Genomic DNA, 17,909 nt, shown 5'->3' on the forward strand with positions numbered 1-17,909 from the left:
ACTGTAGCGGAGCCGAGTCGGGGAGTGGGGAGCGCTGAGCGCCAGTCTCTGCGCGTGCGTCATCGCTAGTCACTGCACACTCAGCCTCCAAAAGTGGCTTCAACGGCGATCCAGTACATTGCGACTCTATTGTACTCTATGATCGGCAGGTACAGATAAGAAGACGGACACGCACTACGTTTTTTCCTTATTTACATCGGGCCTGTTCTCAAATGCTATGTTCTTTTTTATTCATAGTCGCCGAATAATTGAATCTTCTCATAGGTTTTTTGCGAAAACGGTGCATCGGAGAAAGTTGGCGCAATTATAACTTTTGATCAGCATATTGAGGAGAATCCAAAGACATAAGTCAGAAGGCAATTCTTCATGGTGCAGCTTCCCATAAGAGCAGGTTCAGCAGGTGTGCGGGGTTCTTCATGCAAAAACTGAGTCAAATACGTGCTTTATAAACAACGGTTCGTAACAATAGTAGGTATTAGTAAATCGTTCTGGATAATTGAAATTCAAAGGTTGGCTGCATTTCTGGGCCCTAACTTTATTCGCAGAAGCATCGGTGAAGGCCTGATGAATTTTCGGAGTTTCACATCTGTCCATACTCTCGCTATACAGGTACTCTACCTTGGGGCAAACCTGGCAACAGAACCTAAGTTCGCGCGCTGGTCAAGGTCGAGACGGATGAGACGATGATGCCATCGCAAGCATACTCTGGCTTAAAGGTTAGGTGACCCCCGGGCCCCGTCCTCATCTTCCCTGCACTCCCCCTTCCCCTGCTATGCGGAATTTCCATATCCGCTTCCACCTGGATCTGCCGCGATCTGCACTCAGGACGCCAGGCTCTGAATCTCGTGCAGTCGTCGCTTCGCCCGCTCTTTGATTGGTGCCCCCGCACCGTTGCCGTGGTAACCATGCTTCGAAATTTTCGAATTTGTTTCGCGCTCTGGTCCGCCATCCTAGCAGCCGGTATGCGTTTTTCTCTCCTTTCGAATGATGTTCCATTTTTGAAAGCCATGCAATGGATCACTTGATAAGGTACGAATTTAAACATCCTGATACCTACAAACCTCAAAAACCCACAATTGGCCTCTGTTAGAGCAAATTATGTATTCGTATTGCCAGAATGCACAAAGGTAACCTCTTCAGAATTTCACGTATAACACGATTCGCGCAACAAAAAATCATTACAATTTACTCCTAAAATAGGAAAATAACGTTTTCATTTGGCACGAAAAATAATTTTCCGCTCACAAAAGAAAAAGAAAACCTAGTAATCAACTTGAATCTAATCGCGTACCACAATGGTTGTGACAAGCTTCTTATCCGAATGTCGAATAGTGCTTCTTCCAAAGACATAAAGACGGAGCGCTCGTATCTAAAAGCACGGGGAAAAAGTGAAGCTAGGTTCGGTGCTGCGCGCTAGTGTGAGTGTGTAAATGAGCGCGGGAATCCATGGCGGCAAACGGAAATTTGATTTGAACTTGTCCTCTTGATTTTTGCACATTTCTTCTTTGAAACGTATTTTAAATTCCTAAAACGGATATACTAAGAAAGTTCGGTCTGCGTCCTAATATAATACACCTACTTTTGCTCGGTAACAGGCAGTAATCTCAGATAAAGTTAGTTTTTCTTCTGCTCATGGTGGTTCTGCAGGTTCAAACAGGCCGTTACAGTGCTAGATGACCGTTACTCCCAAATGAAATTAATCGGTCGACGACGGACCAAAACTAACCTAAAGTTAAAAAAATATGAGTGTGTACCTGAATTTGGGCAAAAATCAACCTAAAATACTTTGTTTCCGCAATTTTATTTATTAGTTCCCGCCCTACATTTGAATTCAAACTTGTCCCGATTTCGCCGCCAATCCTCTAGCCAATAGTAGAGGTGATTGAAAAGAAGCTCTAGAAGCTTCATTTTTTGCTTTTAGTGCTGCGTCTTTATGTCTTTGGCTTCTTCTCTCTTGTTCAAAGTAGAGTCCCTTTATACTGAGAGTCAAGACAACACCTCCTCATGGAGTCACAAACGGGAATAAAGATTCCAGAAATTGAACGTTTTTTGTAATCTTTGATCGGCCCTTTCTCAAATTCCTTTCTCCGTCCCCCTTCTCATTCCGTTTGTTCCTTGCCGAACCCGTAATTCCCTGGTTCATTCCAGATTATAATCTTTGCAATCGGTGAAAATGTAATCTTTATTCCCGTTTGTGACACTGTGAAGGCCTAAAATACGGGAACCAATCAGAAATGGTTCACATTGTCTTGACTCTCAGTGTAAAGGGACTCTAGTTCAAAGTGTTAAGTAACGTGCTGAGCCGAAGCGTTGAGATTGCAATTGCCATATTTTTATACCACAGAGACTGGTACGGTTAAGGTAAGTACCTAAGTGTGCGATTTAACTTAAGCAGTACATATGGTTTTGTGCTTTTGAGCGAGGGTTCGAATTTATGCATAAAAAAAATTATAATATCCGAGTTGGGAGTTGAGTTCAGTAATTTTCTGTGCTCAAATCATGTTCTGCGTGAAATTTTGATGAAAAAATGCATAGAATGCTGTTCAAATTCGCACCTTGTCCAGTGGTACATTTAGTGGCACCTACTACATTCGGCTCCCATTACCTACTCCTCCAATAAAACGTCGGAGAAAAAAATGAATTAACATTGCCAGACCCTGGAGGTCGACTTCACCACACACACCCCCCACCCCACACTTCCACGAAAAAATATGAAAAGTATACCATCGTTCTATAAGTGTTTTGTAACATTTTGTAAGTCCAAAAAAATTTGTAACTCGCAATTTTTCAAGGGGGGACGGCTTCCCAAAATTTTGGGGTCAGCCTTGTAACGAGGCAAATCCCCCTTCTCTGCGAAGCAGGTCCAGGTCATCAGAGGCACATGCGTCCTCTGGTATAAGATATGCCAACGTTACTGGAGGTGCCGGAATGAGCTCGCCGGGATCCTGGATTCGGGCGCCAATTTTAAAATGAGTTTGAAAGGAAGGAAGAATGATCAAAATCTTATGTCTCAAATTTCTTGGTTTATGTACAAAAAGAATGTCCTTTCGTTAGCTAAATTTGTGAGGATCCTACTCAAACTACACTCAAAATTATGATAATAATAATTTAGCCGAAATGCCACTCACTATAACGTGCACCTCAAGGCTTGAAATTGCAGGATACATGTAAGAGGAGAGGAGGAGTGAAGCTGGGCGAGATGCTACTCACTAACGTGCACCTCAGCACAGAAGAAGAGAAAAGAGGAAAGTGAATGGACAGAGGGCTCGACGAGATGCCACTCACTAACATACACCTCAAGTCGAGAAAGATTTAGAAAAGATGAGAGAAGAGGTGACCCTCCGGAAAGGAGAGGGTGATGTACAATGTTTGGCTTAGAGGGCTATCAGATTGATTTGAAGATATTAATTGGAAGACGATCTCGACATTCGTTGCAAAATTTTTGTTACAAGAAAAATTAATTAAAATATACAATTTACAGAAACGAATGTAGGAAAATTTCCTACAGAAGTTTATAGTAGTTTAAAGTTTTTTTTACAATTTTTCGTTTTGGGTAAATCTACGGAAAACCCTGATTTCGCAGTCCAATGAGCATCTTCGAGAGAGAACAAGGAGAGAAACAGTATTCCATTTCTTCTCATTATTCAAACAGCTGATGTACCGTCACCGGGCGTCGCGGCGCGGTGTCGCCAAGCCGTGACACATTTGTCGCTATTTTAGTCTACAAAAGAAGGGAAAAAACTTAAAACGAAGAATGAAATTCTTCGTTACAAGCCCCTCCCTTTGCCATCGATAAATTCCGATAATGCCAACGTTTTGTAACACAAAACAAAAATTTTGTAACTCAATTTTTAGAGAGAATATAGGGTTTTCCAACATTTTGGTGTCAGCCCTTCACTTTGCGATCGATAAATTCTGATGCAACGCCAATGTCCAGAGAAATTTTTTGTAACTCAATATTCTGGAGGGATCAGGGCCGGATAGAAGCTAAAAGGCCTGGGCGGCTGGAAGTCGGAAGGGCCCGTAGGGCCAAAAAGTGACGGCCCCCACGGGGGGTGGGGGGCCTCCCCCCACCGGAGGGCGGTCCGGGGGGGCCTCCCCCGGATAATTTTGAAAAAATTGACCTGTAAATGCTTCATTTTACACCACTTTTTTTATATTGAGCGCTTCAGGGAGCGCTAATTTTCAAGTCCTAAAATGTGCAGGATACGACCCTTTTTTACATTTTATGTTATTTTTTAAGCAAAACAATTAAGTCGAGGCCGTGAAATATCTCAAATTTTTCAAAATTTCTTGAAATATTTCATGAAATTTTCTGATTTTATCATCATTTAAATTTTGCAACCGTAGATGCTATGTATTTTCGCTAACAAATATACCCGGAAATAGCGCAAAATGTAAGAGAAGACGCAATTAGTTCGCAAATATATTAGCGCATAAAAGGCCCTTAGGTCAAAATATAAATCAGTAATTTTTTAGGAAAGACAGAGAAGTGATTTCAAGTGTATGAAGGAGACATAACTTATCTTCTTCTTCTTCTTCTACTAACGACTAGGGCATGGCCCTGTTTGTCAAGCCTTCGAGTGCCGAGCACAAAATATTAAAAATATAATAATTATCTGTAAAGATTCGTCAAGTCAATAAAACAAATAGCAACAGGAACATTCAATCATCTTCAGGAGAAGAGAGCCAGCTTTCTGCCCATCTCTTAGGCGGTCGTCCAGGCAGTCTTTTCCCTAAGGGTTGTCCAGTCATACAAACTTTTGCCAGTCTCTCTTCATCCATTCTGTCAAACGTGCTCCGACCACATCTTTCTCCTCATCCTAGTCCACTTGGCTACATCTTGCACATTACAAGCATCCCTGATGGACTCGTTGGTCTGATGATCCCAAAGTTTAAAGCCCGCTATTTTTCTTAAGACCTTCATTTCAACGATGCGGAATTGTTGTTTGGTGCGCTTTGTCTCAGCCCTGGTCTCTGCGGCAAATGTTAACACTGGTCTAACGATTGTTTTATAGACTCTGACTTTACTTTCTCGGGCCATGTATTTGTTGCGCCACACCATCTCGTTGAGGCATCCGGCAACTCTCGCCGCCTTGAGTGCCTGGTCTTGCACTTCGGTTTCTAAGTCCTTTGCACTTGTCAGCAATGCTCCAAGATATTTCAACTCCATCACTTGTTCGATCATTTTACCATCTACTTCCAACTTGCATCGTATAGGGTTTCTACTGACTACCATACTTTTTGTCTTAGCGGCGGATACTTTCATATTGTACTTCTTGGCTGTCATATTAAATGTACCGTCAAGTCACCTAACTTGGAACACTTTTGAACTTTCCAATGTTGTACTTCAGCACACTTTTAACCTTTAAGACTTGAAACTGTTCTAAATTTCCGGTGTGGCTCTAGAGAGCCTGATGATATACTTTCCAAAATTTTTTGGGGCCTTCGGCTCCATTTTTTTAAAAAAAAACCTGGTGTTCCAAGTTAGGTGCTGGGGGTCCTTAACTTGGAACACCTATTGATTTACATTGAGATTTCAACTTAGAATTACAAAACTTAACTTGGAACACTATTTTAAGTTTTAAAAAAATGTAATTCAAAAATTAACCTTTATTAAAGAATATTTCGAGAAAATATGTCAAAAAAAATTAGCTCAAACATAGAAAAAGTGGAAAAATAGGAGTACCTCCATCAAAAATTCTAATGAACATGGGTCCAAGACCAAACACTTGATTACCTAAAATAAACAGTCTCTCGTGTCACTTTATGAGCAGTAAAAAAATGCAAAGTTAGAAAAAGTAGAAAAATAGTACTAACTGGAACATGTTCCAAGTTAGGTGCATTTTAAAATTTTTTAAACTTTTCATCCATGGAATGCTAAAAAAAATATTGAGAAACTTCAAACAAGCACTGTCATACAGGTGGAGATATAAGCTATAATTCCACCAAGTTTGAACACGATATGCCAATTGCATCATACTCTCCCATTAGAAGTTTTTACTGGTAAGAAAAAGTAAATAAATTTACTTTAATATAAAGAAAATAAAAAACAGGACTTGCGAGCAAAGAAATGAGGATTCTGCTGCTTCATTCGCTGCCTTTACCTATGGCCGGTGAGATCTGCACACAAAAGTAAACGAACACAGAGAAGCAGTGCTGCCACGAGCGGCAGACGAAAAATTCCCCCAACTGTTCCAAGTTAGGTGACTTGACGGTATGCAAGATTCTTTGCAGTTCATCTTCCGAATCTGCTATGAGCACAGCATCGTCAGCATAACAAATGATATTTATATTTCTGTTCCTAGGCGTATATCCTCGCCTTGGTCGCACGGCGCGAATTAGTTTGTCCATCACTAAGTTGAAGAGAAATGCGCTCAGCGAATCACCCTGTCTCACTCCCTTATTTATCACGATGGCATCCGAGAGACCTTCAGCGGTAATAATTTGGGTCCTCGTGTCAGTATTTAAATCTTTAACTAACTCTATCAAGCATCTGGGAACATTTCTCTCATTTAATATGTGCAGCACATCCTGTTTTCGTACGCGATCAAATACTTTTTCAAGGTCTACAAAGCATAGGAAGAGTGGCTTATTAAATTCGATAGCCTTCTCCGATAGTTGACGAATCATAAATATGGCATCAGTACAGTTCCTCTCTTCCTCCGGAAGCCTTGCTGCTCTTCAGCCGCGTCTACAATTTCCTCTAAGATGTTCTTAATTACAGTGGTCAAAAGCTTCAAAAAGGTATTGAGCAGCGTAATGCCGCGGTAGTTCTCTGGTAGAAGCTTATTTCCTTTCTTGAAGATTGGGATCGTGTGGCTATCCTTTCATTCGTCTGGAACTTTCTTTTCCTGTAAGATTTTAGAGAACAAATGATGGATGTGCTTGGCCAAAGTGTCACCGCCATATTTCAAAAATTCATTGCCTATACCATCTGGTCCAGGTGACTTCCTTAATTTGAGCCGGTGGATAGCTCTTGTTACCATGTCCAAGGTTATGTTCACACTATCTTCATTTCTGAATTCTAAATTTCCATTGGAGTCTGTGTTGCTTTCATCATACAGTTCAGAGAAATATTTAAACCATTGCTCCTTATCTACATGCTGGACACGCTTATATTCACAAATTTCTTTTCGCTGGTTTCGGAGTTCACCCCACATTTTCCTCTGAGCTCCATAAAAGTCACGCTTCATGCCTTTCGTATAATCCTTCCCAGTAATTCTCTTTGATTTTCGTTACTTCTTCATTGGTCGCGTTGCGGATTCTTGCATATATCTCGTGTTCTTGAGGGGTTAGGATTGGATTTGTATTTGAGGAAAGCTTCTTTCTTTATCTTCGCCGCTTCCTTGACCTCGTCGCAAAACCACGGTGTTCGGTTATTCATGCGATTCTTGTTCACTTTCCGCCAACCAACTGCAACGGCGCTTCTTCCGCTGCTTCTAGCACTTTTGACTTGATATGTTGCCATAGTTCATCAGCTGTCGAAGAATCACTGGGTGGACTCTCCAGTTTTCCGCGTAATCTCGATCGGTAAAGTCCTCTTATAGAGAGGTCTGACAGCTTCTCAGCACACAATTTCTGCACTATTACTGGACGCCTCTTTCTCAATCGCAGTTCGCATAAGACGAGTCCGTGATCTGTGCCGGCATTTGCAGATGATAAAGTTCGAACATCCAGTACTTGCTGCGGATGCAGCTGCCGATTGCTGATAACATAGTCAATCATGGACGTCTGACCTCTACTATTGGTGTAGGTGATCTTATGTTGTCTAGGATGATCAAAGAACGTATTGTTTATTCTTAATTCGTTAACGGAGCAAAATTCTACTAATTCTTTACCGCTGTCATTTAGAGTAGGCTCGTTAAATCTGTTCTTCACTCCAGGCACCACTAGGGTGCGTCAAAAAAAATGAAAGTCTGAAATGTTCCGCTCCCCAGGCGGCAATCGATGACGTTTGGTAAAAAAACATGTTTGCCAAAATTTGGGCTAATTTCAACCATTTTAAATGGTGCCAAAGGTCAATTTTGTGACGAAATTATGATATTTTGGTTTAGACCTCGATTTCGTACAAAAAACTCGATTTTACGCTGAAATCGTGCGTTTACGAGAAAAATGCCAAAGAACTCGACTTGTAGAGAATGAAATTTTACGTTAGGAGGACGTCTTTGTAACCGATAAAAAACAAATTGAATTAGAAAAACTCAACTCGGTATTTATTTTTTTGGTCCTCAGAATTTCCGAGGTCTTACAAAGTAGAGGTTTAAAAGACTCATTTTTCACGAAAATAAGTCGAAAGAGGGTATAAATGAACTGCAGGCAAGTGTTGAGGATGCAAATGTCATCAGAACTTCTTCAGTTTCAAAAAAAGTTCCAACTATTTTGTACAATCCTCCAAAAAGTGTACGGCTCGAGAAGCAGGATCGTGCTATAATAGTAAGGGGAAAGTGCGGTTTGACCGGGAAAAATTGCGTTACAAACTTTCCCTACCTATGTAATCGTCATCAGTAGGTCCTCCTGAACAACTTCCTAAAAGTTAAAAATGGCCCGACCCCGGAACACCCCTCAAAAAAGTTAAAATTGAAAATGGCGGCCGTAATAAGAGGGTCCGGGAAATCGGTATTTTAAAATGCCCATTCTGTCTCATCATGCGAAGTATCATTTCCTATGTTATTTTGGTCGTAGATTTCATAAATGAATTCCGCAAGGCCCCTTCTGAGCTTACGTTTTTCTCGATAGTCGTATGTTTCCTTAAATTTCCTTTATTAAATACATTTATAACATCAAATTTAAGTTTCTTGGCCATAAATACATGAAAATAAAGACACTTCACTTTCCTTGTTCCTTCGGTGAATATTTAAAAAAATGCAACCTCCTGCCTTTCACATTTGGCCGCCATCTTTGATTTGGAGCGCCCCCTTTGGCCGGAGGGCCTTGCGGAATTCATTTATGAAATCTACGACCAAAATAACATAGGAAATGATACTTCGCATGATGAGACAGAATGGGCATTTTAAAATACCGATTTCCCGGACCCTCTTATTACGGCCGCCATTTTCAATTTTAACTTTTTTGAGGGGTGTTCCGGGGTCGGGCCATTTTTAACTTTTAGGAAGTTGTTCAGGAGGACCTACTGATGACGATTACATAGGTAGGGAAAGTTTGTAACGCAATTTTTCCCGGTCAAACCGCACTTTCCCCTTACTATTATAGCACGATCCTGCTTCTCGAGCCGTACACTTTTTGGAGGATTGTACAAAATAGTTGGAACTTTTTTTGAAACTGAAGAAGTTCTGATGACATTTGCATCCTCAACACTTGCCTGCAGTTCATTTATACCCTCTTTCGACTTATTTTCGTGAAAAATGAGTCTTTTAAACCTCTACTTTGTAAGACCTCGGAAATTCTGAGGACCAAAAAAATAAATACCGAGTTGAGTTTTTCTAATTCAATTTGTTTTTTATCGGTTACAAAGACGTCCTCCTAACGTAAAATTTCATTCTCTACAAGTCGAGTTCTTTGGCATTTTTCTCGTAAACGCACGATTTCAGCGTAAAATCGAGTTTTTTGTACGAAATCGAGGTCTAAACCAAAATATCATAATTTCGTCACAAAATTGACCTTTGGCACCATTTAAAATGGTTGAAATTAGCCCAAATTTTGGCAAACATGTTTTTTTACCAAACGTCATCGATTGCCGCCTGGGGAGCGGAACATTTCAGACTTTCATTTTTTTTGACGCACCCTAAGGCACCACGCTGTCTCCAACTCGAGCATTCCAGTCACCTAACATGGTAATTTCCGCGCATCACAGTGCCGGCGCCTTTTCTTTTTGTTTTGCTCAGAGCACAGACATCGATTTTTCTTTCTTCTATTTCCGAGACGATTTCTTGGTCCTTCTTATTCCATGATTTCACGTTCCATGTAGCGATTCTCAATCGTTGAGCCATTTTAATCCGTTTATCCGTTTTCCGTAAATCTTTGGGTCGTAAATCCGTTAAAGTCTGGTACCGAGGCTTCTTTTTGCTTCTTTGAGCAGATTGTGTGTTTTTACCGGCGGCAGGTTGCTAGCCTCACCGCCGAACCCTCCTCCTTAGCCCGGGCTTGGGACCGGCAGCACTCCCTATAGAAGACAGTACAGGCGGAGTTGTATACATAACTTATCATTTTCAAAATAAGTAGCTTCGTTTTAAATTTTTTTTTAACAAGAACTCGTTAGAATCGCGAGAGTCTTCTTTGTCAGAACAAGCAAAAAAAAATTCAAAATTTTGACCGAAAAGTCTTTTACGTGTGGTATTTTTCATGCGTAAAATTAAGGAATTTAGGTAGTAGTAGTAAAATAATTTTATTTTAAAGCGGTGCTTTAGCATCTAAGGCCATTTACACCTCTAAAGAAGGCAAAGAAAGAAAGAAAGAAAGAAAGAAAGAAAGTAGTAGTAGTAGTAGTAAAATAATTTTATTTTAAAGCGGTGCTTTAGCATCTAAGGCCATTTACACCTCTAAAGAGGGCAGTAACAATAATAAATTTACATGGAAATATCAGTAAAAATACAAAAGGGTTGAGGGGAAAGAAAGAAAGAAAGAAAGAAAGTAGTAGTAGTAGTAGTAATATAATTTTATTTTAAAGCGGTAGTAGTAAAATAATTTTATTTTAAAACGGTGCTTTAGCATCTAAGGCCATTTACACCTCTAAAGAAGGCAGTAATGCTTAAAGAAAGAAAGAAACAAAGAAAAACAATAGTGTATTTTCTTTTCTTCGGAAAATACACTAAAAAAAAAAGAAAAAAGAAGGAAAGAAAGGAAAGAAAAATGACGGTACTCACAGTCTCAGTTGATTAAGGAGGAGATCAGGAAAGTAAAAGCTTCTTGAAAAGCTTGGAAGATGACCCCTGGGCCCCTCTTTCGGGGCCTTACATAGTTCCTTTAAGCAGAAAAATAATCTTTGCTGAGGGAGGAACTAAGCTGGGCTCCTTGAAAGTCGGGCTTCCTCAAATTGCGGGCCCGATCCCCATTACGAAAAAAAAAAAAAAAAAAAAAAAAAAAAAAAAAAAAAAAACAGCGTCAGGGGCCCGCAAAGCCCGGGGCCCGGCTCTATCCGGCCCTGGGAGGGATACAGATTTCCAAGCTATTCGGGTCAATTGCACCGTTCAAATATCCCGCGCAAAGACCACCGGATATCTCACCCGAATCTTTCTAGCATCCGTGCCACGCTGCGCTGCCGCAGCCCTTCAACCCTCCCGACCGGTTCAATGGGCAAGAGATAAATCGTATTCCTACGCTGCTTAGCGTTCTGACTTCCTGCGACTCCAGAACATTAGAGTTCCGGGGACAGGTCAAAGTAATTTTTTTCACTAATTTTACCTCCTTGTCAGACTGAAAGTAGGTACCCAAACAATCGTTTGACATAGTTCTTTTCCCTTCATGAACGATTTATTTTCTCAATGTGCAGATGCTATGGTTTACATGGCAATATATACCGCACTGCACATACATTTTACTCACATACCTACTTGACATTCACTCGAGGGGCCCGGCCACCCGGACCTTAAAACTGGTAGCAGGACCCGAGATGGGAAGAGAAGGACCTATATAAGAGTGAATGAATAATGAGTAACCCTTATCATTATTTAATTCGAATACATTTTGCAATTGAGACGGAGGAAAGTACGACAATACTAGGAATGTGGTTACAAAGAAGCTCAAAACTAGCGTCGAAACTCTGCTTGGGACATTTATTATACAGGGTGTTCGAAAAGTCCCCTCCCCCCCCCTCTAACTTCTGACCTAATTAAGGTAGAGATTTGAAACTTGGAGGGTTTTCTTAGATCAAAGGGAGCTACTTTTTGACCCCCTCAAAATTTTAGGGGCCCCCCCTTGGGGGGGGGGGGGGTTACGGACCCTAACTTTTTTTTCAAATGGGAAGACCCCCTTTGTGATACCTCGTTCGAAAGAGCATAAAAAAAGAAAAATTTTCGCGCAAACCCGAAGTCATTATCTCAAACCGTTTCAAAATGGCGGCCGGTCAAAGTTCAAAATGGCCGAAAATTGGCACCTCTGCTATTTGCGCATGGATTTGCTTGAAACTCGGAATCTGGGGGTATTTTGGCACGAGAAAAACGAATTTGACGTTAGATTTTTAAACAAACCCTCATTTTTCAAAATGGCCGTCGATTAAAGTTCAAAATTGTCAACAATTGGCAACCTCGACTTTTTGCCGATGGATTCCTGATAAATTCGCCTGAAACTCGATGTTTGGGGGTATCTGGGTGGGACGAAAACGATAAGCTGAGAATCCTGAAGCTGAAGCTTGAAATTTAACAGGAATCCATCGGCAAAAAGTCGAGGTTGCCAATTGTTGACAATTTTGAACTTTAATCGGCGGCCATTTTGAAAAATGAGGATTTGTTTAAAAATCTAACGTCAAATCCGTGCCTCTCGGGTCAAAATACCCCCTCATACCGAATTTCAGGTGAATCCATCGGCAAAAAATCGAGTTTGTCAAAATTTCGAGCCTAAACCGGCGGCCATTTTGAAAAATTAGGGTTTTTTTTAAAAATCTAACGTCAAATTCGTTTTTCTCGTGCCAAAATACCCCCAGATACCGAGTTTCAAGCAAATCCATGCGCAAATAGCAGAGGTGCCAATTTTCGGCCATTTTGAACTTTGACCGGCCGCCATTTTGAAACGGTTTGAGATAATGACTTCGGGTTTGCGCGAAAATTTTTCTTTTTTTATGCTCTTTCGGACGAGGTATCACAAAGGGGATCTTCCCATTTGAAAAAAAAAAGTTAGGGTCCGTAACCCCCTCCCCCAAGGGGGGGGGGGGGGGCCCAAAATTTTGAGGGGGTCAAAAAGTAGCTCCCTTTGATCTAAGAACACCCTTCAAGTTTCAAATATCTACCTCATTTAGGTCAAAAGTTAGAGGGGGGGGAGGGGACTTTTCGAACACCCTGTATGGTAACCTATTACATAGGTGGGTACTCGAACGTCCAAAAAAAGACTGTACAGCTCGTCCGGATAATTCTTCAACACGTACCTACATTCAAGTAGGCGTGCTGTTTTGATTATTTGATTTTTCTTGAAGTTTTGTCAGTTTTTTGGGGTTATATTAATTATTGTATTGTCATGTTTACTTTTGCAAAGTAGCAATATTCCGAGTATACCCGGAAATGTTAATATCAGTGTAATGGAAGAGGAAAAAGGGTTTGCGGGAAAAACCTTACGGCTCACCAAGAAAAATAAAAGTATTCGCATTACTCTACTGGCTTCTAAGACAATACGACGATCAGGGGTGTTAGCGGCGTTGGCAAACTGTGCAGATACTGTCAGGTAGCCAAGGTCGCTCGATATCTGAAATGAAACATAGATTTTTTTATAATAAAAACCACGATGTATACAGGGTGATCTAAAAGTCCCTTCCACCCTAAATTTCCTAATTTTCAAATGGGAAGACCCCCTTTGTGATAGCTCGTTCGAAAGAGCATTAAAAATGAAAACTTTTCGCGCAAACCCGAAGTCAATATCTCAAATCGTTTCAAAATGGCGGCCGGTTAAAGTTCAAAATGGCCGAAAATTCACACCAGTTATTTGTCGATGGATTTGCATGAAAATCAGGATCCAGAGGTATTTTGACACGAGAAAAACGAATATGACGTTAGATTCTCACAAAAACCGAATTTTTCAAAACGGCCGCCAGTCAAAGTTCAAAATGACCGAAAATTACCACTTCTGTTTTTTGTCGATGGATTTGCCAAAAACTTGGTATTTCAGGGTATTTTGGCATAAGATTGACACATTTGAACTTAGATTTCTGATAAAAACCAATTTTCGGTCATTTTGAACTTTAACCGGCGGCCATTTTGGAAAATTTGATTTTTTGAAAATCTAACGTCAAATTCGTTTTGCTCATGTCAAAATACCTCTAGGTACCGATTTTCACGCAAATCCATCGACAAATAACCGGTGTGAATTTTCGGCCATTTTGAACTTTAACCGGCCGCCATTTTGAAACGGTTTGAGATATTGACTTCGGGTTTGCGCGAAAAGTTTTCATTTTTAATGCTCTTTCGAACGAGCTACCACAAAGGGGGTCTTCCAATTTGAAAATGAAGAGTTGGGGTCAGTTGCCCCCCAAGGAAGGCCCCCCTGAAAATTTTAGGGAGGCCAAAAAGTAGCTCCATTTGACCAAGGAACATCCCCCAAGTTTCAAATCTTTACCTCAATTAGGTAAAAAGTTAGAGGGGGTGGAAGGGACTTTTGGATCACCCTGTACATAGAAGCTCCACAAATAGTAGAGACGTGGTTTCTGAACGTGGTAATTCTCCTTTGTCGTAAAACCGTGAGGTTGTCGGGGAGGGTCGTTTCTTTGGAAACTTAAATTTAGAGGTACAGCTATAATGCTTCCGAAGAGAAATTATCTCTACTATATTAAGAGTCCAACTGATTTTGAGCAATATGGCAGTATTGGCGGATCCAGTGGAGGAGGGGGGGGGGGTGCGTAGAGGGATTCGCCCGAAAAAGGAGGGAGGAAAATGAAAGGAGGAACAAAGGAAGGAACGGAAAAACAGGATGGAAGGACGCTTATATTTGGTAAATAATTGATCCAAACTGTATATTAGATTCTTTTAAAGATCGACAATTTTCTGAATGAATGCTCCGCGGGCCTCCTCCCCTACAAGAGTACCTTTATAAACAGATTATGGCCATTTGTATCTTTTTACCACAGGAAAACTGTTCCGCTTTTTGATTGGTCAACGAGTTTTTATGCTTCATAATGCTCTTACGGCCGTAAATAAACAAACAAGATGGCGGCTCACAGATAAGAAGCTAAATTTGACAAAAATTTCAATTATATACGGCAGTAACAATTTAAACTAGCATATCTCCGAATAACACACGAAAAACACATGAAAACATCGTTAAATCGCCTTTCATCTTTATCACAGGAGGATGTAATAATTGTAATAGGTGCATAACCTCATTCTTACTTGCTGGTAACAGCCATCATGCTCGTTTATTTACGGCCGTTAGAACATCGCGTAAATACCAAAGGATTGGAAGGAATCTTGGATTACTCCCAGTCATAAGAAAGGTAGTAAGCAGGATTGCGACAACTACAGAGGTATATCGGTCACAGGAACCTTGAGCAAGGTCTACGGTAAAATTCTCAAGGCAAAGGTCGAAGAGGTTTGGAGCGGCCAGGAAGCCGAAGAACAGGCTGGTTTTAGAGCCGGTAGGTCTACCGTCGACCATCTGTTCACCATCACCCAGGTCATCGAGAAGAAAAGGGCGGTCAGCCAGGAGCTGCACTTGGTGTTTGTGGATCTTCAGAAAGCTTATGACAGCGTGCCGTTAGTGAAGCTTTGGGAAGCCTTGGAAAAAAGGGGTTTTAGCAAAGGACTTTTGGGGGCAATTAAATCATTTTATAACGGGACGATAGCAAAAATTAAATGTCGTGGAGAGTTGTCCGGAGGTTTTTTCGTCACAAAAGGGCTAAAACAAGGCTGTTGTTTGTCACCAACACTATTTAAGGTATACCTAGAGCACGTTTTAGAGGAATGGAAAAAGAAGGTTGCAGGAATGGGCGTTCCACTCCTTGATGGGCAGACCCTTTATACTCTATGCTTTGCCGATGACCAGATCGTTGTAGCTCAAGATGAGGAAGATGCAGATTACATGACGCGGAAGTTGGTCGAAGAATATCGGAAATGGGGCATGGACGTTAGTGTGTCCAAGACAGAGAAGCTGGTCGTGGGAGCAGCGCATCAACGGCAAAGCATAGAGCTTGAGGATGGACGGCGCATCGAAGAGTGTGACGAGTATAAGTATCTCGGTGTTTGGCTCGATCAGGATGGAAGGATGGATAGAGCAATTAAGGACAGGATCATCCAGGGCAGGAGAGCCATCGCGATGCTGAACGGGGTGCTCTGGGATCAGAGCATCTCAAAGGCAAACAAGCACCGGATATATGACGCCATCGTTAAAAGTATCGTGCTCTATGGTAGTGAAGTGTGGCCTTTGACGAAAAGAACGCAAGAAATGTTGAGGGCAACTGAAATGGATTTTTGGCGGCGATCTGCCGGCATTTCGAGACGGGACCGTGTCCGTAATGAGAGAATTCGCCAGGTAATGAAGGTTGAGGAAGATATCGTGCACGACGTCATGTCCAGGCAGTTATGCTGGTATGGACATGTGCAAAGAATGTCGGAGGAGAGGTTGCCCAAACAAGTTTTGGATTGGGTACCACCTGGGAAGAGGCGACGGGGACGTCCCGTAAAGGGTTGGCGGCAGGGCGTTGACGAAGAGATGTTGCGGTGTCAGTTGCCCGATAACCTCTGGGAAGACAGGCATATGTGGCGTTTGGGTGTCGTAGAACGCCAGAGTGCGTTATAAAGCGACTTTATATATATATATATATAGAACATCGCGTCAGCCTATTTTCACGCGACCAATGAAAAACCGGAACAGATATGGCCATACTCTGTCTATAAAGGTACTCTACCCCTACGTCCCCTACCCCTTAGTTTGAAGTGTCTGAATCCGCCTATGAATAACAGTGATTGTTTTCTTTGAGTGGTTTTAGTTCATAATACCACAAATGTAGTAAAATAAGATCCTAAAGGAACGTGATTTTTTAAATATCGGATTGTTCCTCTTCGGAGTGAGCTACCGACTTACCCCCAGGAAATTTTGAAGGTACCCAAACCTGAAACCTTTTTTTTGGGGGGGGGGGGGGTGGTTCTTTCTCCTTTTTCTTCCTTTGTGCAGACGCGCCCCTCAAAACGGAGCTACCTAACCAATATGCCACCAGCTGATCATTTTTAAGCGAAGGAAAAAAAATGGAGTGAATGATCCCCCCCCCCCCCTCCCCTTGAGATCGATAAATATCGATTGTAGCAAATGAATTGGACTGAGTTAAGCAGAAAGGAACCAACCCACATTTTGGAAAAAATTGAGTTATGAGTGGTTTTGAACTCAACCACTGCTCTACTATCTATCGCCAAAAATTCTAGGTTTTTGTTGGAGAACATTTTGCAGAAATTGAACTTGAAGTTTATCTTTAACATTGAGTCTTATGCAGGAGCCAAACTTTAAACCTCATTTTCTCGCTTCGATCCCGATGTGGCTTGGTTCCTTTCTGTTTAACTCCGTCCAATTCACGCCAGCGGGGCGATTATTGAAATGATATCGACTCTATGTCGCCGCTTTATCGTGTCGCGCCATCGACTGAGCTGGCGCCAGAGTACCTTTAAAGACAGAGTATGGCCATCTCTGTGCCAGTTTTTCATTGGTCGCGAGAAAATAGGCTGCCACGATGTTCTTACGGCCGTAGATAAACAAACAAGATGGCTGTTATCAGCAAGCAAGTTTGAGGTTAGGCACATCTTACATCCTCCTCTGATAAGGATGAAAGTAGAGTACCTTTATAGCGAGAGTATGGACAGATCGCTTGATGGAGAGCTTAGGGCCCAAAAGTGCAGCCACCCTTCTGAGCAACTTCCAACACACGAAATTTCACTGCCAGCCTACAGATTTCAATTCTAACCAAGATGGTCAAGAATGTACATACTTAAATGAGCGTTCTTTCGCAAGAATGAGTAAAATTATGCAAAAAGTAAGCCAATCACATGCTTTATAAACGACGGTTCGTAACAATTGTATTTGTAAATCGCTCTGGACATTTGAAATTCATAGGTTGGTTGCATTTCTGGGCCCTAACTTTATTCGCGGAGGCATAGGTGAAGTAGAGTACCTGTATAGCGAGAGTATGGACACATGTGAAACTCCGAAAATCCATCAGGCCTTCACCGATGCTTCTGCGGATAAAGTTAGGGCCCAGAAATGCAGCCAACCTATGAATTTCAATTATTCAGACTAATACTATTGTTACGAACCGTCGTTTATTAAGC

General features: G+C 41.5%; 1 protein-coding gene across 2 annotated transcripts in view; it reads left to right on the forward strand.

The window, feature by feature from the left end:
• The first annotated feature begins 812 nt into the window (after window positions 1-812).
• LOC109035796 (uncharacterized) overlaps window positions 813-17,909 on the forward strand; it is a 121,620-nt gene continuing 104,523 nt past the window's right edge. For both annotated transcript variants that reach the window (XM_072296251.1, XM_072296252.1), the window contains exon 1: window positions 813-960. In XM_072296251.1, coding sequence (XP_072152352.1) covers window positions 906-960 — 55 coding nt within the window. In that variant the 5' untranslated portion in view covers window positions 813-905. The remainder of the gene's footprint in view (window positions 961-17,909) is intronic.

The sequence above is a fragment of the Bemisia tabaci genome, chromosome 2 (genome assembly GCF_918797505.1).
Source record: "Bemisia tabaci chromosome 2, PGI_BMITA_v3".
Classification (NCBI taxonomy): Eukaryota; Metazoa; Arthropoda; class Insecta; order Hemiptera; family Aleyrodidae; genus Bemisia; species Bemisia tabaci.